Source organism: Ursus arctos, unplaced genomic scaffold (genome assembly GCF_023065955.2).
Source record: "Ursus arctos isolate Adak ecotype North America unplaced genomic scaffold, UrsArc2.0 scaffold_1, whole genome shotgun sequence".
Classification (NCBI taxonomy): domain Eukaryota; kingdom Metazoa; phylum Chordata; class Mammalia; order Carnivora; family Ursidae; genus Ursus; species Ursus arctos.
The window spans coordinates 4,235,310-4,258,324 of record NW_026622763.1 but is presented as its reverse complement, the minus strand read 5'-3'; the positions used below and the strand labels follow the sequence as shown (position 1 = coordinate 4,258,324).

The 23,015-nt window shown below is 37.6% G+C and overlaps 1 protein-coding gene and 1 non-coding gene across 13 annotated transcripts in view; one reads left to right on the top strand and one right to left on the bottom strand.

The window, feature by feature from the left end:
• SAP130 (Sin3A associated protein 130) overlaps window positions 1–23,015 on the bottom strand; it is a 79,267-nt gene that overhangs the window by 13,051 nt on the left and 43,201 nt on the right. For 9 of the 12 annotated variants that reach the window (XM_026510227.4, XM_026510231.4, XM_026510230.4 and 6 more), the window contains 4 exons: window positions 21,104–21,208; window positions 7,912–8,270; window positions 5,140–5,388; window positions 4,830–4,955 (listed from right to left, as the gene is read on the bottom strand). In XM_026510227.4, the coding sequence (XP_026366012.1) occupies window positions 4,830–4,955; window positions 5,140–5,388; window positions 7,912–8,270; window positions 21,104–21,208 (839 nt within the window). The remainder of the gene's footprint in view (window positions 1–4,829; window positions 4,956–5,139; window positions 5,389–7,911; window positions 8,271–21,103; window positions 21,209–23,015) is intronic. The other 3 variants (XM_026510233.4, XM_026510236.4, XM_026510237.4) reach the window with 1 other exon arrangement.
• On the top strand, window positions 15,436–15,583 carry LOC113263522 (small nucleolar RNA SNORA62/SNORA6 family). The gene has a single exon (XR_003319242.1). It is a non-coding gene; the product is annotated as a small nucleolar RNA SNORA62/SNORA6 family (small nucleolar RNA).

Here is a 23,015-nt window from a genome sequence, read left to right as displayed (position 1 = left end):
GCGGAGGAGCCTGATGTGGGGCTCGATCCCATAACGCCGGGATCACGCCCTGAGCCGAAGGCAGACGCTCAACCGCTGTGCCACCCAGGCGCCCCCCTTGCTACTTGTTTTATGGTTATTTTTCTTTTCTTCTCATGCTTTCTTCTCTCATGGTTCACTGGCTTGCTTTAGTAATATATTTGGATTGCTTTCTCTCTATTTATTGCACATCTATTACCAGTTCTTGATTTGTAGTTATTACCAGGTTTATATGTATAACATCTTATACATATAGCAGTGTATATTGACAGTTGCTTAATTCTGAACAGAAGGGTATACTATTAATTATGATCCATCACTATTCATATTGACCTTGAGCACCTGGCTGAGGTAGTGTTTTGTCAGGTATATCCACTATAAAGTTACTTCTTCACCCACCAAATTAAACTTTGTAAGAAAGTCTCTATGCGCAGACCACACTTAAGGACCGGAAATTTCTATTCCCTTGAATATCTTCTCGTGCACGCCATTCAAGTTATCCTCTTTGGTGAAATGTCTCTTCATGCCTTTGTCCATTTTCTAATTGGATTATTGTTTTTATTTAATGTTAAGTACTGAAAGTTCCTAATACATATATTCTAGATATGAGCTCTTTATGAAATATGTGGTTTGGTAATATTTTCTCCCAGTCTATAGTTTGTCTTTTCATCCTCCTAACAGGGTTTTTCAGATATAAAAAGTTTTTAAGTCCAATTTATTTTCCTTTCTTTTTGTGGACAGTGTTTTTGGTGTCATATTGAGGAACCGTTCACCATGCCCTAGATCCTAAACACTTTATCCTAGGGTTTCTTCTAAAAGTTTAATAGTTTTATGTTTCATATTTAAACCTATTATTCAGGGGCGCCTGGGTGGCTCAGTCGTTAAGTATCTGCCTTCGGCTCAGGGCGTGATCCCGCAGTCCTGGGATCCAGCCCCATATCAAGCTCTTCCACAGGGAGCCTGCTTCTCCCTCTCCCACTTCTCCTGCCTATGTTCCCTCTCTCGCTGGCTGTCTCTCTCTCGGTCAAATAAATACATAAAATCTTTAAAAACAAACAAACAAACAAAAAACCTATTATTCATTTTGAGTTAACTTCTATATAGGGTGTGAGGATTAAGTTAGGGTCTTTGGCTCTTTTTTTTTTTTTTTGAACTTATGGACGTCCTGCACCATTTGTTGAAAATAAGACTCTCCTTCCTCCACTGGATTTTTTTCCACTGGGTCAAAACTCAGTTGAGCATATTTGTGTGGGTCTATTTCTGCACTTTCCATTCTAGTCATCTATATCTATATCTAGCTATCTATCTATCCCTCTGCAAATACCACCCTGTTTAAACTACTGTAAACTATATGCTTTAATATCAGAAAAAACGGTATCTCTTGTTTTTCAAGGTTATTTTAGCTGTTCTACTTTCTATACTTTTCATATAAAGTTTAGAATAAGATTTACTATGTCTACAAAAACCTTTCTGTGAGTCTGGTAGAACTGTATTAAACCCGTTGATCAATCTAGGGAAAATTACATCTTTACGTTAAGTTTCAAATCCATGAACACAGCATATCTCTTCTTTTATTCAGATCTCTTTCAGCAGCATTTTACAGTTTACAGCAAACACATCCTGTAATGTTTTGCTAGATTTATACCTAAATAGGTCATTTTTGGAGGATCAACCGCAAATACTATTACGTTTTCAATATCGGTTTGCACAAGTTCATTTCAAATATCTAAAATTATAATTGATTTTTGTGTGCTGACATTGCATCCTGTGACCTTGCTGAACTCATTTACTAGTTTCAGGAGGTTTTTTTGGTGGAATCCTTGAGATTTTTTTATGTAGACAGTGATATCATTTGCAAATAAAGACAGTTTTATTTAATCCTTTCCAACCCATATAGTCTTTTATCTCTTTCTTGACTTACATGGTGTCTAGAACTTCCAGTACTACGCTGAGTAAGAGTAGTGAGAGAGAGAAGAGAGGACAGCCTGATCTTTTGACTAATCTCAGGCAGAAAGCATTTGATCTTTCACTGTTAAGTATAATGATAGTTGTAGGTTTGTTGCAGACTTTTTATCAAGTTAGGGAAGTCTTCTTTCCCTGTTTTTGAGAGATTATGAAAAAGTGTTGAATTTTATCAATTGATGCAGAAAAATTATTTGACATACATATTTTTCTTCTTTAGCTTTTGCTGTGGGTGGAACTGTGTCCCCTCAAAAGACACATTGGAAGTCCTAACCATTGTACCTATAAAGGTGACCTTATTTGGAAATAGGGCCTTTTTGGATATAAGCAAGTCAAGAAGAAGTCATACTGAATTAGAGGGGACCCTAAATGAATGACAGATGTCCTTGTAAGGATATAGAGAAAGAGATGAGACACAGGAAAGAACGTCATGTGAAGATGGAGGCAGAAACTGGAATGATGTAGTTGCAAGCCAAATAATAATAAGGACTGCTGGCAACCAGCAGAAGCTAAAATGAGGCAAGGAAGGATTTTCTTCTACAGCCCTCAGAGAGAGCATGATTCTGCAGATACTTTGGTTTTGGATATCCAGCCTCCAGAACTCTGAGAGAATAAATTTGTAATTTTAGACCACTGAGTTTGTGGTACTCTGTTATGGCAGCCCTAGGAAGTTAATACAGCTTGTTAATAATGGTGAATCACTGATTTTCAAATGGTGACCCAGCCTTGCATAGCTGGCACAAACCCCACTCAATCAAGGTATAAACTGCTATTTATATGTCGCTGTATTTAATTTGCTAACATTTTGTTACAGACTTTAGCATCTATATTCATGAAGGATATTGATAATTAGTTTTCTATATTTGTACTCTCCTTGTCTGGATTTTGTGTTAGGGAAATACTGGCCTCATAAAATTAATATGGAAATACTTCCTCCTATATTTTAGAAGAGATTATAGAGAACTGGTGTTGATTCCTCTTTAAAAGTTGAGTAGAGTTTCCCAGTTAGAGTATCTGAAAATACAGATTCCTTTGGAAGCTTCAAAACTATGAGTTCATTTTATTCATGAGTTCTAAGACTAACCAGATTGTCTATTTGCTTCTGGTTGAGTTTTGGCAGTTTGTGTTTTCAAGGAATTCTTCTGTTATCTTTTTCTTACTGGTTTCTAGTTTGATTCCATCATGGTCAATGAAGATACCCTGTATGATTTCAATTCCTTTAAATTTGTTGAAGTTTCTTTTATGATCCAGAATATGGTTTATCTTTATGTTTTGTAGGCACCTGACACAATGTTTATTCTGCTGCTGTTGGGAGTGTTCTATAAAGGTCTGTTAGATATGGTGGTGTGTAGTCCTTGCTGATTTTTTGTTACATCGTTTTACTAGTTGCTGAGAGCAGGGTGTTGAAGTTCTAACTACCACCGCTCATTTGCCTATTTCTCCTTTTAGCTTGCTTCATATATTCTCTTCATTTCTGTTTTCTGTACATTTTTTTTTTATTAGCATGTAATGTCTTTTTCTGTCTCTAGTAATTTTCTCTCCTCTGAAGTCTACCTGATTTGGCATTAACATAGCCACTCCTGCTTTATTTTTGCACTGTATATATCATTTCCATCCTGTAACTGTCAATTTACTTACGCCATTGAATCTGAAATGAGTTTCTTAAAGACAGAGTGGAACTGGGTCTTCTTTGTCCATCTACTCTGACAATTGGTGTTTTATTGGTATGTTCAGACTATTTAAGGTAATTACTGAAATGTAAGGCTAAGTCTGCCATATTACTATTTGCTTTCTGTTTATTTCCTGCACTTTTTGTTCTTTGGTTTCTCTTTTCTTCCTTCCTATGAAATTACCTGACCAATTTTCACTATTCCATCTTGATTTATTTATATGAACATGATTTTAAAGCTTGGGCAAAGCGGATCAATACAGTTTAACAGTCAAGAGACTATTTGTATCAATACTTTCAGCTGTCACTGAGCTCAGATAGTTTTGAAGAACGAGTCCCAGAAAGCGGTAACAATCCTTCAGAATGGCTTAAAATGTTACCAGGCAATACTTTAAAACACTTTCCTGCTATGATATGGAATCCTTGTGATGTGAAGAGACGTTTAGTAGCCCATGTCCTCCTTCTATCAAAGGCCACCACTCCCTGGCCTTTGGAAATCTAGCTTATTTTCAGAGCTCAAGGTACCTCGTGAGGAAGAACTGCTGGAAGTGCAGCCACCTCTGTACTTCCACTCAGAGACTAAACTGTCAGAACCCTCACCCATGCTCACAGACATCAAATACCACCCAACTCTGACTCATCTTGAGGCTTCAAGGAAACCCTCAGAGAAATTTCCAAGTAGAATTTATGTGAGGGAGTGAGGAATGTGACCAATTCTCTGAAAACTTACTCTTCTCTGTGCAATGATTATATCTGAGATTAAATATACTTAAAGCATATCAGTAGAAATATTTGTATATATTTGCAAAGTACTATCAGCTGCTTTTATTGTATGTGGGTTTATTAAAATGTAATTCTCAAGCACAATAACAACAAAACCATTTACTCGGCACTTGCCCAGAACTATTTTAAGAGCTTCCCATATGTTAAGCAAAAGGTCTTTTGTAAAATAAACTTCCTGGGGCTTACAATGTATGTGCATCTGACATCCTTGGGACTAATGTGGACTATGTCAAATAACAATCTAGTACAGCTCTTTCTTCCGCAACTACCCCGGGGGCTAAAGAAGTCATCCTGTCACCACTTGGGTTTTCTGGAAACTAGAAAACTATAATTCTAGCTTCCTGTTCTACTGTGATCACATTACAGTCAAGCGAAAGACCAATTTCATGCAACTAACCTTTAACCCGGACATCACTGTACCGCTGAAAGTGGTGGTAAGCAGCCTTCCAGGGGTTCCGATAGTGACGAAGCAAAGTAATGGGAGGTCTTGGACGCACCGGGACATACCTCACACCTTCTTCATCTATTCAGAAGAAAAGAAAAGGAAGGTACTAAATAACTTATTATATATTGTCAAGAGTCCTCAAGGTGTAACTCCAAGAAGTGATCCCTAAGTGAAACCTGATTATGTAAACAGCCTCAGGGATGGACTCCTGACTTAAGTGGGAAAGCTTCACATGACAATAGCTAGCCCAAGTGACCATTACCAATATACTCCTTGGGTGGAGATTTGCGTTTCTCAGCCTTCACCAAAAGACTCTTGGCAGCAGACTTCTCATCATCAGTGCTGTTCGTCTCCATCATATCCCCTTCTTCTGTTGAAATCACATGCTGTTGCTTTCGAGGCTTTTTCCTTGGGGAGGCACCAGGCGGTAGGTCGCTTGTAGGCATGGACAGGTTGTTAGCCAGCAACGCAAGAGACGGGGAGACAGTGCTGGTAGCCAGGGGAGGAACTGCTGTCATAGGAAAAAGAGCACATACATGTATAAGAATCCAAAAATAATGGAAAGCTTTACTTGATTTCCAACCAATGAGAATGGTTAAGAAGACAGAAAAGAGAACTACCACTTATTGAGGCTTCCTATGTGCCAGGCACTGTGCTAAGCACTCTACTTACAGCAGAGGGTGCTGACTGCTTTCTACGATACCACAACTTCACCATCCTTAGAAGGAGGACCCTCACACTTATAGATGGACACACTGCCATTCAGCTGAAAGACTCTATTTACTTGCCTCCTTTATAGACAGGTGTGGCTAGATGAAAACAGAAGTGTGTTGTAGCACTTTTAATAAGTTCCCTTAAAAGGTGTGACCTTCTATTCCTTGTCTTGTCACCCTAGAACTCAGATATGATAGCTAGAGTTCTAGCAGCTATCGTGAATCAAAAGCATGAGGGTCAAACTAGGGGTGTTAGGAGCCTGGATCCCTAATGATTTTATGAAGTCCACATACTATCCCTGGACTGTCTACCTGAACTGTCTTTGCTATTCTGAGCATACAAGGCTTGTTCCTAACTAGGGCCTGGAATGTTCTTGTTCCAGATACCCTAATGACTAGCACTTCATCTTTTTAATGTCTCTATTCAAAGATCACTTCCTCAGTGAGGCCCTTCCTTTAAAGCTCTTCTTAAAACCACAGCGCCAGCCCTAACTTCCCCTTACAGAGCCATATCTCACTTGATTGTGCTTTGCTTCATTGCACCTCGCAGATACTGCATTTTTCAAAAACTGGAGGTTTGTGGCCACCCTCTGTTAAACAAGTCTATTAGCACCATTCTCCCAATAGCATTGGCTCTCTTCATGTCTCTATACCACATTTTGGTAATTCTCTCAATATTTCACAATTTTTCATTATTATATTTGTTATGGTGGTTGTGACCAGTGATTATGACTCACTGAAAACTCAGATGGTGGTTAGCATTTTTTAGCAATAAACTTTTTTCAGTAAAGTATGTACATTGTTTTTAAAGACATAATGCTTTTGTATACTTAATGGACTACAGTATTGTGTAAACATAACTTTTTTATGTACTGGGACATCAAAAAAATTCATTTGACTTGCTTTATTGTGATAGTCACTTTACTGCAATACTTGCTTTATTGTGGTGATCTGGAAATGAACCCACAATCTCCCTGAGGTATATGTGTATTTTATTACTGCTTTATTTGACAGTTTCTCTCTCCTATTAAAATGTAAGCCCTAAGATGACGGAGATGTATGTTTTATATAAGGCTATATTATCAGTACCTGGCATAGAGCCCTACAGTTTAAGGTGTGATTACTGCCAATTTCCTAGCAGAGAGAGGTTAAGAGGAACTACTCAAATCAAGAGAGAAGAACAGTAAAATTGAAAACATTTCATTTCCCCTCCTGGGTTATCCACAGTGTCTTTCAATGAAGTGCTGAGGCTAAATATGGGTAAGCTAGAAGAATATTTCATGGCATAATAAATGCAAACAAACAGCAGCTTTAACAACTGCAGACACAGCACAACCACACCTCTTACTGAACAAACAGCATGGGGGATGGAGGTCTTTACGCCAAAATGGTAAGAGGGCAGTGCTGGCTCATTAGAGAACAAAATGACTTGCCTTCCACTTTGGTTTTATCTGTATTTCATAAATTTTGTACATTAAATGCTATTTTTGTAGTCAGGGGAAGCAGCATTCCTCAATAAATTACTAACATATAAACAAACAAACAAAAAGAAAACTTCCAAAGCGACCTGTGTTTCACACACCTGAAGTTTAGAGTCGAGGAGAGGAGGCAAAGAAAGCAGTGAGGAGTTTTACGATTTTACTAATCACATGTAAGTTTATCAAGAGAGTATTTTCAACAACATAAATCTTGCTTCACTGTGTAACAGGGCAACAAAAATTGGCAGGGAATAAATTGTAACTAATTAGCACTTAGCTGTGATCTTATTTTGACCCTTTTTTATATTTTTAATTTTTTTATACTATAAATGCTTATAATAAGGAAAAATGTTCAAATAAACAACATTATACCACAAAGAACTAGAAAATGAATTTACTGACATTTAACAGAGAAAGGAAATAACAATGAAAAATCAGAAATAAATAAAACAGACACCAGAATAAACAATAACATAACAAAACAAAACAGGCAATGCTTTAACTACATTAACTAAGAAAAAAAGACAGAAGACTCAAACCAAAATGAGAAATAGAAAACAATATAACTACAGAAGCTCTATTTAAGGATATTCTTGGGGAAACGTTCATCTTTTTTATGATTCTGGTAAGAAATAAAATTGATGCTAAAAGGGCAGCAAAAATGGTTTTAGTTTCAAAAGGAGCCTAGCAGTCCCCTTCTTAAAATGAATGACATGCAAATTTACAACAGGTACCAACGGGTCAGGCTTCACAACTGAGGGTCACCCAAGAGTCTGGCCCTCGAGGAGAGCCAGGAAAAGAGGAAGCACATGCCAATAAAGAGAACTCCATGAATGAACCTACCAGAGACTGGCCTCATGATGTCCATTGGTTCCACTTCCTCTTTAACTTTTATCTCAGGTACCGGAGGGCCCAACACAGAGGAGAGACTGCCAGCTACAGCAGCTGATGGTGGAGGGGCAGCCGCAATTGTAGTGACGGGGGGAGTGACGGGGACTGCTCCAGGAATGGTTGAGAGGGCGACAGCTGGTTGTGATGGGGGACTTGTGGCTGCGATCATGGTTGGGATGGTCGGTGGAGGCTGCTGAGCCGTGGGAGGGACTGCAATGGCGGGCTGATCATTATTTTGACTGGACACAGTCTCCATGGACACAGTAACTGGAGTGGCCATCGATACATGGATCTCCGACTTAGGCTTGGCACTGAAACACAAAAGCAAAGATAATGTAGCAAACATCTCAGAGGGTGGGTGTTTGTCCAGGTCTTTTTGTACAATGTGTAGCACAACTTAGACTCTCTTACTTGATTCTAGAAGTTGAACTTTAAGGTAAGCTTTAAAGGAAATTCAAGTTTTAAAAATACCTTTTCCTTGTGCCACCCCCACCAAATTTTATAAGCAGTAATAAAATTAACTTAGAAAATAACATTTTAACAAAATCACTTAAAGTCACGTCATTAAAAGGCAACCAATTTTCACTACGGTAGTGTCTTTTTTTCTCCCAGAATTCTTTAATGCATATGTTGTCTTAGGAAATTTCTTTTTTTTTTTTAAAATCACAATTGTACTTACACGTTGTAGTTTCTTGTAAACCTATTTCTAATAAAAGAGGAAACTCACATACATGGCAAAGATCCAAAAGAAAATAAATTGAAAATAATTTTTCTCCACCTCACACACCCAGCCCTCTACCCAGAGGCATCACATTTATAACTTTCCAGTATATTTTATCAGAATACTCTAGGAATCTGAGGTAGCTACAAATTTAATGTTTAAAACTGTATATCCTATTTTTTTCAGTTTTATCAGAAGTATCCACTCATATCATTATAAATTCTTCTTAAACTTTTTTTTTAAAGAAAAAAAAATTTTTTTTAAAGGTTTTATTTTTGTGGTACCTGCAGTTGGCTAAGCACTTGACTCTTGGTTCCGGCTCAGGTCACGATCTCATGGGTTGTGAGATCCAGCCCGAGTCGGGATCTGTGCTCAGTGGGGAGTCTGCTTCAAGATTCTCTCCCTCTGCCCCTCCCTCCACTTGAATCTGCACACACATGCACATGCTTTCTCTCTCAAATAAAGAAACCTGTTTTTTTTTTAGATTTTATTTTTAAAATTTATTTTATTATTTTTTAAAGATTTTATTTATTTATTTGACAGAGAGAGACAGCCAGTGAAAGAGGGAACACAAGCAGGGGGAGTGGGAGAGGAAGAAGCAGACTCCCAGCAGAGCAGGGAACCCGATGCGGGGCTTGATCCCAGGACCCTGGGATCACACCCTGAGCCAAAGGCAGATGCTTAACGACTGAGCCACCCAGGCGCCCCTAGATTTTATTTATTATTTAAGAGAGAAAGTGTGTACAAGAGCACAAGTTGGGGGGGGCAGAGGAAGAAGCAGCCTTGCCACTGAGCAGGGAACCTGCCCTGGGACTCCATCCCAGGACCATGAGATCATGACCAGAGCCGAAGGCAGCCGCCCAACCAACTGAGCCACCCAGGCACAGCCTCAAATAAATAAATCTGAAAAAAAAATTATTTTTAAGTAGTCTCTACACCCAACGTGGGGCTTGAACTCATGACCCTGAATTTAAGAGTCACTTGCTCTACTAGGCTGAGCCAGCCAGGCACCCCAGTAAAATATTTCATTTAATAGCTGTAAAGACTTACCTACTTAATAGTACTAATCCTAAAAATTCAGGATAGGAAAGGCAATACAAAACAGTACCCCTCAAGTTCAAGGCCAAAAACAACTGGATTTCCACAGGCAAAAAAGTCAACATCAAACAAAACCTCGCACCATACACAAGAATGAATTCAACACGGGTCATAAATGAGTGTAAAATGTAAAACTATAAAAGTTTTATAAAAAATACAAAAAACCCTAGGATTATGTAAAGAGATTCTAGACATGATACCAAAAGCACAATCTAAAAGAAAAAAATAATAAATTGGGTTTTATCAAATTAAAAACTTTTGCTTTGCTAAAGACCATTTTAAGAGGTTGAAAAGACAAGGCACAGATTGAAAAAAAATATTTGTGAAACACATTATATTAATTCCATTTATATGAGGTACCCAGAGTAGCCAAATTCATTGAAAAAGAAAGTAGAATAGTGGCTTCAAGGGGGTGGGGGTAGAGAAAATGGGACTGGTTGAATAATGGGTAGAGTTGTAGTTCTGCAAGATCAAAAAGATCTGGAGATGGTTGCACAGTAGTGAGAATATGCTTAACACCAATGAAATATACACTTAAAAATGTTCAAGACAAACATAAAACCAAAACATGTATGTATGATAAAAGAATTATATTCACAATATATAAAGAACTCTATAAACTCAAGACTAGAAAACATATAATCTCATCAGAACATGGGCAAGAAACACAAATAATGAACAGATACTTCACTAAAGAAATATCCAGGAGACAAAGAGGCACATGAAAAGATATTCAATACCATTAGCCATTAGAGACATGCAAATTAAGGCCTCAATGATAGGACACCATACCCCTATCAGAATCGTGAAAAGAAAATTTAAAAACTTTATAACAGCAAGCGCAGGAAAGGATGTGGAGCAACTTGATTTACAAAAAAACTCCTAGCACTAATAAATGAGTTTAGCAAGGTTTTAGAATAAAAGGGTCTCACATGCTGCAGGTGGGAATTTAAAGTGGTACAGTCACTTCTGCAAAAACGGTTTGGAAGTTTCCTATAAAATGAAAAATATATGTAACTTAGCAACTGCACTCTTGGGATTTTTATCCCAGAGAAAAGAAAATGTATGTCTATCAAGAAAGTTGTACATGACTGTTTGTAGCAGCTTTATTTGTAATAATCCCAAACTGGAAACAACCCCTATGAACTTCAATAAACAAATGGATAAACAACTGTGATACATCCATATGATGTATCATTACCCACTCTAAAAAGAACTACTGATACACGCTATAATTTGGATGGACCTCAGGAGTACTATGTTGGGTGAAAATCAGCCAGCACCATTAGGTTACTGTATGAGAAATATGTATTTATATAATTATATAAATAAAATATATAAAATATAAACCACATAAATATAAAATTTATATATAAATATATAAAATTATGTATATAATTATATAGATATAATTACATATATATAATTATATAATTACATAAATTTATAAAATATAGATATACAATTAAATATATATAGATACAGTTATATAAAACATAAATATATAAATTATATAACTTCTATAAATACAGATATATAAATTTTGTAAATAAAATTATATAGATAATTATATAAATAACATAAGTAACTTACAAGATTCCATTTACATAAAACCCTCAAAATGACAAAATTCTGGTGGTGGCACAGCTACATGGCGAGGTGTTAGGTTTGGGGGAAGGGTATGATTGTAAATAAGGGAATGTCTTTGTGGCAATAAAACAGAGTCACATTCTTTTTTTTTATTTTTTTATTTTTATTTTTTTATAATTTTTTTTTAAGATTTTATTTATTTATTTGACAGAGAGACAGCCAGCGAGAGAGGGAACACAGCAGGGGAGTGGGAGAGGAAGAAGCAGGCTCCCAGCAGAGGAGCCCGATGTGGGCCTTGATCCCAGAATGCCGGGATCACGCCCTGAGCCGAAGGCAGATGCTTAACAACTGCGCCACCCAGACGCCCCAGAGTCACATTCTGATTATGATAATGGTTACATAAATCTATTCATGGGTGAAATTTCAAAGTAGTATATACCAAAGGAAAAAAAAACTGGTGACATTTTAATAAGGTTTATAGTTAGTCAAGAGCATTGTACTAATGTCAATTTTTTCTTTTTCTTTGTAATAACTTTATTCATGAAAGAAAGAGCACGAGTGTGCACATGTGCACGCACACGCAACAGCAGGGGGAGGGGGAGAGGGAGAAGCAGACACCCCGCTGAGCAGGGAGTCCACGTAGGGCTCATTCCCAGGACCCTGAGATCACGACCTGAGCTGAAGGCAGATGCTTAACCAACTGAGCCACCCAGGCACTCTGCCAATTTTTTCATTTTGAAGAAGTACAAGGGATATGTAAGATGTAATCATTGGGGGAAACTGGGTAAAGAGTACATGGGAACTTTCTGTACTATCTTTATAACTTCTGTGAGTCTTAAATTATTCTGGAATTAAAGAGAATTAAAAGATAAAACCACCAGAAACATCAGCAAAAATGTGGGAGTAACAATCTCTGAAAATTCTCTTTCATAAAAGCAACAAAAAACGTGACAAAAATGCCAAATGTTTTCTTCAGAACTCTGGAAATTAATAATCTGGCAAAATTATTCAAGAAAATTAGCTGAACCTCAGTAAGACCAGTAAACTCTGATGTATTTCACTTGTGCTATTTCTGTTCATCTCCACCGCCATGGTAGGCATGCATACCAACAGTCCATGCTCACAGTGAAAACCAGCAGCCTGTAAGCTAACAGAGGGGTTCTTTACCAAAGAACTCTCATTATATAACCTGTCCGGTTGTTCCCATTTGCAAGATTGTCTTATTTGACCCAGCTTGTTCAGTGTAAATAGCTTTATCCTTACAGAGTTTGTTTGTAAAAATTAGATGTAAATGCTGAATGATAGGATGATAACAGGTAGGGCAAACAATAAGCTACCCAAAAAGCTTTAAAAGAAAAGTTGGAGAATGAAATGTCCACAGGTGCTTTGAAAAGCTCCAATGTATTTCTGACAATTCAGGAAGCAACATACACATGTAGGACGATGTGCATACCCTGGACTGTGGTTATGCCAGGAAAGGACTGAGAAGGACACAAGTTCTCACCTCTGGCTGAGTACGAGGCTTTGTGAAAGCAGGAAGAAAAAAGTAAGAAAGAGATGTAAAATTGCCTGCCTCAGTGTTGATGGGTCATCCTAAGACACACACAGAAGTCCTTGGCAAACACAGGAGACTTATTGGTTCCAGACATTCAACAAAATCTGTTCAGTCATTAGCTGACTACAAAGCTAATACAGTAGAGAATTCAGTGGTTACACTAGACAAAGGTATCGATTTTAAAGAATTATTTTATAAAAGTCCCTAAACGAACAACCACAACAGCAACAGCAAACCCTGGGGAGGGGTGGGAATCTGATTTTCAGAGCTGCCACATTATACTGTTTAAAATGCCCAGTTTTCAACAATAATTCCTAGGTATGTAAAGAAACAAGAATGCACTGTTCAAACACAGGGGGAAAAAAGCAAGCAATAAAACTGTACTGAGGACGCAGAGATGTTAGACTTACTAGTCAAAGAATTTATCTATTATAAATATATTCAAAGAACTAAAGGAGATCATGGCTAAAGAACAGCATAAAAATGATGTCTCAGCAAACAGATTAATAAAGAACAGAAATTATAAAAAAAGACCAAAAAGGAATTCTGCAGTTGAAAAGTTGAGCTGAAAGGAAAAAAAAAAACCACTAACAGGACTCAAAAGTGTATTTTAGGAGTGCCTGGCTGCCTTAGTCGGTAGAGCACACAACTCTTGATCTTGGGGTGCTTTGAGCCCCACGCTGGGTATAGAGATTACTTTTTAAAAAATGGCAGTTTAAAAAATAAACCCACATATTTCAGCAGCCATTAGAAGGAATCAATAAACTCAAAGGTAGGTCAACTGAGATTATCCAGTCTGAGAAACTAAAAAAAAAAGGGGGGGGGTGTATAGGAGGAAAAATAAGCAGAGCCTCAGGGATCTTTGGGACAGCAGTAAGTAAACCAACATATACATAACGGGAGTCCCAGAAGCAGAGAGAAAAGGGCAGGAAGAATATCTGAAGAAAGAGTGGCCAAAAACTCCCTAAAATTTGATGAAAAACTTCAATCTATCTAAAAGTTCAACTAACTCAAGTAGGAAAAATTGGAAGAACCCGCACCTAGACATATTATAATTAAACTGTCAAAATGCACAAGTACTTAAAAGTAAAATTCTGTAATTTAATTACACAAAAAAGGTAATATATGGCAAAATATTAAAAATTAAGTCTAGTTGAATACTGTTTGCTCTATTTTGCTATACATTTACAGGTTTTCATATTAAGAACTTCAAAAGAGAATGCTATAAGTTGAAGATATCACCTACAAAGAAAAAGGGATTTTTTATAAAAATTAATTAATTTATTGAGAGAGCGAGCGAGCATGAGCGGGGAAGGGGCAGAGGGAGAGGAAGAGAGAGCGAGAATCTCAAGCAGACTCAGCACTGAGCCCAACATGGGGCTCCATCTCACGACAGTGAGAATCTGACCTGAACTGAAATGAAGAGCTGAACCTTTAATGAACGGAGCCACCCAGGCGCCCTGAAAAAGAGATTTTCCAATTTCAAATTCTCCCAGCCATTGTATTATTTAAGAGTGCAGGTAGGAATTTTGTTTATGGAAAGATGGCACAGATCTACTTTTTCCTGTTGTTCCTGCTAAGTATAGCTGAAAATCATGAGTATTACATATAATGCAAATAGAATAGCTGTTGAAAGATGAAGGTAGACTGGCTAGGGACCTCAGGACCAAAGAATGACACAGCAGTGAATTCCTTGGGTTTCCTTTTTGCCTCATGTGTTCCAGACTGGGTCCTGGAGAACCACAATGCAGAAATGTCAAAAGGCGCAGACAAAAGTCCTAAGAAAAGTCTGCTTAAAGAACCAAGACAGGAGCAGCTCAGCAAGATGGGAAACCTTCAGACAGTAACTGCTCTACCCCAGTGAAACGCCAGAGAAACAACTGTGGTATCATTTCCATTCTCTCTTGCAAATGCTTTGGAGACCCCAGACTTTCACACTTGTCAGGCCATACATAACGAGGCACCTCCATCCTCTCTCTACCATCTCACCACTGAAGTGGTGTCAAAAGAGGCCAAGCAGGGAACCTGGATTTCAGTCCCCCACTTGGCAGTAAGGAGGCAATGTTTTCTCTTCTTCAACTGGGTCGTCTGAGAGGAGAACTGCTAAAACATTAAGCTATAAATAAATTCCAGGGTCTTATAAGACCATAAATGTTCAGGTCCAAACAGAAAACCACTCATCTAACCAAGAGCCAGGAAAATCACATCTTGAATAGGAGATGAATGATGAAGGTATTATCAGATAAGGACACAGATATCATAAAAGTGCTTCAACAAGTAATGACAGATTCACTAGAAATAAATGGAAAAAAACAGAACAATCTCAGCAAAGAAATCAAAATTATAAAAAGAACCAAATGTAAATGATAGAACTAAAAAATACAATTGACCAAATAAACTCACTGTATACTGTCAGTAGTAGAGCGGAGATAGAATCAGTAGGGTTGGGGACAGATCAATATAATTTACCCAATGTCAACAACAAAGAGAAAATAGACTTAAGAGTGAGTGCACTGCACAGTGTTTGAGCTTGGAGTTGAGCCCCCAGCTGATCGATGTCCTCTCAAGTGTAGGTAGCTACATGAGGGGCTAGTCCTTCACTAACACCACAAGGTCTCTGGCTCACTGAGTGGAGTCTGATAGTAATTCTTGCTACAAGAGTGATGGCAGAATAAAGCCATTTTCTGATATGCAAAAAAACCCTGACATCTTACATACTCCTTCTCTACCACAAAAGAGATGCTCTAATAAATCAGACAGTAAACCAAGGAAAAGGAAATGTATACGTGCACCAGGGATAACTTGAAGGGAATTCAGAGCATGATGGACAAAAGGAACACCAGGGATAATAGCTGGGCACCAAGTCCAGAGAGCAACCAGTGCAGACTGGATTAGGTAAAAGCAAGGCTTCAAGGAGGGAGGGATATAATCAAGAAAAAAATGGAACTGAGAGATCTGACAGATCTGTCTGTATTTGGAGGATAGGTTTGGTGGAGAGTCTGAGGATGAATTAGTGACTGACAGAAAACACCTAAGTTTATGTAAGTAATAGCTTATATTATTATCTGACTTCTTTTAAAATTGTTTTTAAATTTATTCGAACAGTTTTTAGATTTACTTTATCTATTTTCTATTTTATAATATTTTAATTTTCCTTAATCTTTTGGCTTTGAATTGGTAATATATTCATGTTTCAAAAGATGTACTGAGAACTCCCCCTCCCTCCCTTAACCCCCTCCCCCACTATCTCTAAACACCACCACTGGACTTCAGTATTTTACTGAATCTAAGCTGCCAGTAATTATACACAAATTTTGTGTGCCACTTAAGAATACATTAATGATAATATTAATGTGTCCTCAATTTTAAATCACATATTGGTTTCTGAGATGTTGATATGTACTTTAGATCTTACTTGTATCATAGTATGTTCCATATGGTTTTTGTTTTATCTCTGCTTCTTTTTAAAATTTTGCTCACTTTTCCCAATTCTATCCTCTATGTCTACACTGTTTTCTATTTTAATTTTACCTTCATTCTGTGGTTTCTTTTATATCTTTACTGAGTTCTGTCCCTTCATGTGTCATCCCTTTATGTTCTGTCATTTAGTCCTGGGAGTCTGCATTTCATCTCTGTGTGTTTTCCTTCACTGAGGTGGTGCTGACTTCATTAAGTAATTTAAATTCATAGTCAGATTTTGAAAATAAGTTTCATCTGTCCTGCTTTTCTGGTAAGTGTTCCTACTGAACAAATGAGTATATTTTGTTGTTCTTCTTCTACTTTTTAATTTTAGTTATCTTCACATGAAGATCCTTTTATTACTCATCAGTGAATGAGTTGGGCTATTCCTAAAAACAGCAATTTACATGAGATTCCTTTCACTTGGGCGTGGGAGTGTGGGGAGACTGCTCTGATTTTAGCTAGTTATTTTTCACAGTCCAAATGCTCTCTTCTTTCAGGTGCCACAGAAACAGACTGCCAACTGCAAGTAAGGCCAGCTGGGTGCCTGCCTGTGCAGTGCCCTACCTCCACAACCTATCTCGGAACCATACTCAGTCCAGGAAAGACTCTGAAAATAGCCCCCTCTCACCCAAGTTTCTGCACATATTGCTGCTTACAAGGAATATACTTTTGTACTTCACAGAGTGCTTTTCACCTTTAGGAACCCTATTTTTTCTTAGCATTTTAAAAGTAACTCTAGTGCTACTTAAAAAAAAAAAGAAACAAAACCTACAACACTTTAAGCAAAAAAGGTAGTGTATTAAATTTGTAAAATTTAGTATCCAATGCTGGCAACAACATGGAGAAAATGGGAACACATTTCATGAGGATATAAACAGGTACAGTGATTGGAAATCAGAATTTAAACTCTACATGTAATTTGACCCAGTAACGCTACTTCCAGAAATATATTCCAGAGAAATGTTTGCAAAAGGGCTCAACAGTAAACAAAAAGATGCACTGCATTACTTGTTTATTACAGTAATAAATGGAAATAACCTAAGTGTTCATTAAAGGAGGACTAACTATGGCACCAACACATCTGGGAACATCACATAGTACAGGAATACAGTCTCCTTTTCTAGTTTTTTATTTTACATCTCCTAAGATGACATGTCCTAAGGCATGGTCTTTGTACCACCTCTACTCTCTATTTATACTATCAGTAGACTTTCTTCTACTCTCACGGTGTAAAAAACATATATCTGTTTATAATTCTCAAAACTTAATCCCCAGCACAGATCTCTATCTTCAATTCTAGAAACGGATCTACTTTGGAATTTTTTAGTGGGCTATACACGTGACATCTCCACTTGGCTGTGTCTAACCACTTGGAGATCTCAAAAGTAAAATATTTAAAACTAAATTCTTAGATTTTTTTTCCCTTGTTATTCCCATGCAAAACCTCCTAGCTATCATTGGTTTCTCCCCTTCTCTCTATCAGAAAATTCTGTCAGCTGCACCTTCAATACATATCCAGAATCTGAACTCTTTAAGACTTTTACTATCTCCATTCTGGTCTAAGCCTCTATGATAGTCTAAGGTTCCATCATCTCTCACTTGGGTCTCCCTGCTTCCACTTTTGCTTTCTTGCAGTTTATTCCCAGCACAGTAGCCAGAGTAATCTTTAAAAATAAGTCAAATCATGTCATTCCTATGGCTCTCAGTCTCACCCAGAATAAAATCCAAAGGATTCTGAATGGCCCTTAAAGCCCTACATCATCTGGCCCTCAGTTGTATCTCTGAACCATGATGTGTAACTATCCCCTTGTTCTCTTGCTGTTCCTTGTGAGTTCCTAACATACAGGCAGTCCTGACTTTGTACGATCCTGAGATGTGTGAATTCTACTATATCATGTAACTATATTACACGAGTGCCCCACCAATCTGTTCAAATTTCAGTTACCACTGTATATTAACTGTAAGTAGTTACATAAACTTTATGCAATGTTATGCAAACTTTGCTGCTAGCTCCTCAGTCCACAAATCACTATGTAACTAACAGATACGCACCATGATCTACGACCAATCACATCACTTCCTTTGAAGTATGTCTGTGAATGGTCACTGCACATCTGTTATTTAGTTTATGCAGATGGTAAAGTGTGGAGCTGTGCTGTTTCTTGTTTCCCAGGGATAAACTAAGGTGAAATTTTACAATAATGGATGACAGAAAGAGAGTGAGAACTGGCCAACAAAAACGAAAATGCAGGAAAAAAACAGTAATTCTGGAAGTAAAATTGGATGTGATTAAAAGACTTGGAACGGGCAACAGCAAAGAGAAGACAGGATGAGCCCTAGGCTTGTATGAAGATATGGTATGGACCACATAGAAAGAACCCAATGAATATTAAAGGAAGATAGTAAAGTCATCTCATCTCATCTTTTAGTTGAAATTGCACTAGGAGCAAAAAGCCACTATGGTGAAATGCAGTATTTACTTCTACTTTGGATTGATGACTATTAAATAAATAAATAAATGAATGAATGAATGAACGAATGAGTAAATAAATAAATCCCAGTCATTTAGGCCAAAGTGTTAAAGTTAGCTGCCACACTGAAAGAAAATGGCCACTTACAAGGAGAATGAAAAACAAAAGCAACAATAACAACAAATCCTTTTCTGGCCAGTAAAGGCTGGTTTATTTAAAAAGTTAATAAATTAATTTTGATGAATTAATGTTAAGCTATCTGGTGAAGCCACTAGCACAGTTAAAAGATGCTGCTGCAGGGGTGCCTGGGTGGCACAGCGGTTAAGCTTCTGCCTTCGGCTCAGGGCGTGATCCCGGCGTTATGGGATCGAGCCCCACATCAGGCTCCTCTGCTATGAGCCTGCTTCTTCCTCTCCCACTCCCCCTGCTTGTGTTCCCTCTCTCACTGGCTGTCTCTATCTCTGTCAAATAAATAAATAAATTCTTAAAAAAAAAAAAAAAAAAAAAAGATGCTGCTGTGAAATGCGCACCCGGATTCCATGCATTAGTTAGGGCAGAGGGCTCTGATGAAAAGGATGAAGATGTCCCTAAGAAGTGATGCTGGCAAAAAGTTTCACATTAAAGGAACTCTTGGAGATAATCTGCCACCATTGAAAAGACAAAGGATAAAATGTCAGAAGCAGATCCAAACTTAGAAAGGATCATGACAATTCACCAACGCACGGAAGGACTGTTGTGCTCTTCACCACTGAGTTACACAATGTGGAGGTAGCGAGCACTGTTCAACTACTCTTGATTACCTTTTAAAAAGAAATAAAACTTTAATTCTCAGTGTTTCTCGGGTTTAAATTACAGTGTAACAAATAAATATTAGTTTTACTACTTTTTTCACTTCTCTATATATGGTAACTGATGATAAGAGAGTTTTGAGTATTTTCATAACATTTTAAAGGTCATAGAATAAGCACAACCCCCACCCCCTAAAATTAAGATAATTTTTCATAGCTTCCCCCTGCATGGTTATTTTTACTTTTCTGCACTAATGTGCAAAGTAACTACCGCATGTCCTCCTACATCAAATTCTTGGCCCCTGCTCTCTCCTCGGCCTGACGCAGTTGGACATCAGGAAGCATGTGACTGTTCCTTTGTGCTCTTAAACGTCTACTCAGAGAAGGCTTTCTGGACAGCATCACCTCTTCCTCCTGCTGCCTTACATTCCTTTCACACTGCCTTCTTTTTCTTCACGTATTTATTTCTTACACCTACTAGAAAGTAAGCTTAAGGAAAATGGAGACTTTGTCTTAGTCACTCTTCTATATTCCCAGATTCTAAAATGGTACCTGGCACACACAAGGCAATAATTTTTCTTGAATGAAGTTTGTTTTTTTTTTTTTTTGAATGAAATTTTATGATGAAGTAGATAAATACATCATCACCATGGCAAGCTATAACTGATATAAGTAAAAACTGCAAGATGTAGAACACTCTAATCAGCAAGATCCTGTTTTTAAGACTTACTCTACATGTGTACATAGAGAAAGACGTGGAAAGATACTTAACAAAACTGTTACCAATCTATACAATTCTGGCCAGTGGATTGGCAAGGTAGACGGAGAACAGGATAATGATTTTCACTTTATATTTTAAATATTTTTATAGTGTCTCTTTCCCAAAATAATATTACTTGTGGAATTAAAAAGAATAAAGAAAACAGTATATATTAACTACTGTCATGATATCATTTTTTTCTTTTAAAGATTTAATTTACTTGAGAAAGAGAGTGAGCGCATGAGCAGTGGAAGGAGCAGAAGGGGAAATTATCTCAAGGAGACTCCGTGCTGAGCACAGAGTCCAATGCAGGGCTCAATCTCATGACCCTGAGGTCACGACCTGAGTCAAAACCAAGAGTTGGTCACTTAACCGACTGAGACACCCAGGTGCCCTATGATGCCATATTTGATAGCAATAATAACTGGGGGTTACTCTGAGGCAGGCTCTGTCCTTAATGCTTTAAAATGCATCATTTCATTTAAATACATAAGAATTCTATGAAGCAGATGTTATAAATACGGCTATTCATAAATAATAATCAGAGAGGCTGAACAATGTGTCCAGGTCACACAGCTAGAAAGTGGATGTAAAAAGATGCACGTAGGCAAATTATGTAAAATTTGTCACATGTGTTAGACTTTTTCCTCCCCAATTATGAGCAGTTGGAAGCAAGAGTGATAACATTTATGTGCTCACCCTGCAGGCCTAGGTGACCCGGATGTACTCCGCATAGAGCTCTCCACTCGAGGGCTAGCCACTTCAGGAGGCTGAGGAGGAATGAGGGTTTTCCGAACTGCCATTCTGAAAGAGACCAGACAAACCCAGAAAACAACAGTCCGAGGGCATTAAAGGATAGGAAGTACATAGTTGCTAGGCATACCTATTGCAAAATAAAAGCACTACACTGGCTAATCCATTTTTAAGTGGATTTTAAAATTTTATCGAAAGTAATACAGATACATTATTAAAAAAGCCAAATTGCACTAAAAAGCTTTTAACAAAATACAGCAGGTCCCCATCCCCATATCCTGCCCATCTCTCTCCAGGAAGCAACCACTGTGACTCTTTTAGCTGATACTTCTAGTATGCCACATCTTCTTTCTACTCATTATCAAACTTGAAATCCACATTACGTGTTCACGATTATTATTATGTCTATGTATTTATATTGACCTGAGAAAGTTCCTGGAAGTCAAATGAGAAAAGTTGGTCAAGTTAGTGTCAACTATGCCATGCAGTAGAGGCCACAAATGGCTCAAACTGAGAACCAGTGGGCTCAGCAATGTGGAAGCTGTGAGTAATCGTGACATGTTTAGTTTTGGCAGAGTGGTGAGAGCAAATGCTAGACAAGAGGGGGTTGAAAGAAAATGGCTAGAACCAGAATTTTTGCAAAGCCTAATTAATGGATCTAGATAGTGATCATCAAGTCTGTTAGCATCTCAAAAAGGGTGACCACCAAACATCATTTTAATTTATAAAGTGCTCTTGCCAAAAAAAAAAAAAAAGAAAAAAAAAAAAAGATATATGAATCTAATCAAGCTTTAGATTCAAGTAACAACTTAAGAGAAAATGTGTGGAAGAGACAAGAACAGCAAAACTACACCACAGGGGTAGTGGGTTGAATTGTGGTCCCTAAGAGATATCCAAGTCCTAATCCCTGTACCTTTGAATATAAAAAAATACGGTCTTTGTGAATGTAATTAAGTTAGAGATCTCAGAGTAAGAGCCTTCTAGCTTTAGTGTAAGCCCTAAATCCGATGACTGGTATCCTTATCACAGAAAGGAGAAGGAGATTTGAGACATAAAGACACAGGAAGACCATGTGAATGTGGAAGCAGAGACTGGAGTGATGTGTCCACAAGCCAAAGGTCTGCCAAGAGCCACCAGAAGCTAGGAGGGAGGCATGGAATGGATTTTCACTGGGTGCATTCAGAAGGAACCAACTCTGTTGACACATCCTGATTTCAGACTTCTAGCCATCAGAACTGTGAGAATAATTTTTATTTTTTAAAGATTTTATCTTTAAGCAATTTCTATACCCAACACGGGACTCAGACTCACAACCTTGAGATCAAGAGTCACATGCTCTACTAAGTCAGTCAGGCACCTCTGTGAGAATAAATTTCTGTTGTTTTAAGCCACCAGATTTGTGGTAATTTGTTATGGCAGCTCTAGGAAACTAACACAATGTGGATGCAGTTGACAAAATCCAGGCAGGGAGAGGGAAAAGTCTACAGAACAGACCAAGTTTCAACAAAGAAATCTCAAGGAAAAAAGAGATGAAGGAAACCTATAGAAGAGTCTTAGGAGACATGTCAACTGATCACAATGTGGGCACCTTATAATATACCGATTCAAATAAATTAAACAAAAACTTTGTGACAATTGAGACCACTGGAAATTTGAACAATGACTAGATATTTAATATTATGAGGTTATTATATTTTTTAGTGAGTACCTCAATAGACACATGCTGAAATATATACAAATGAAATGACGTGCTCTCTAGGATTTGCTTCAAAATAATATGGTAGAAGGGGGTGGGTAGGTATGTAATTAAACAAAACTGTCCCTGAGCTGATAAACTGATAACTGAAATTGAATAATG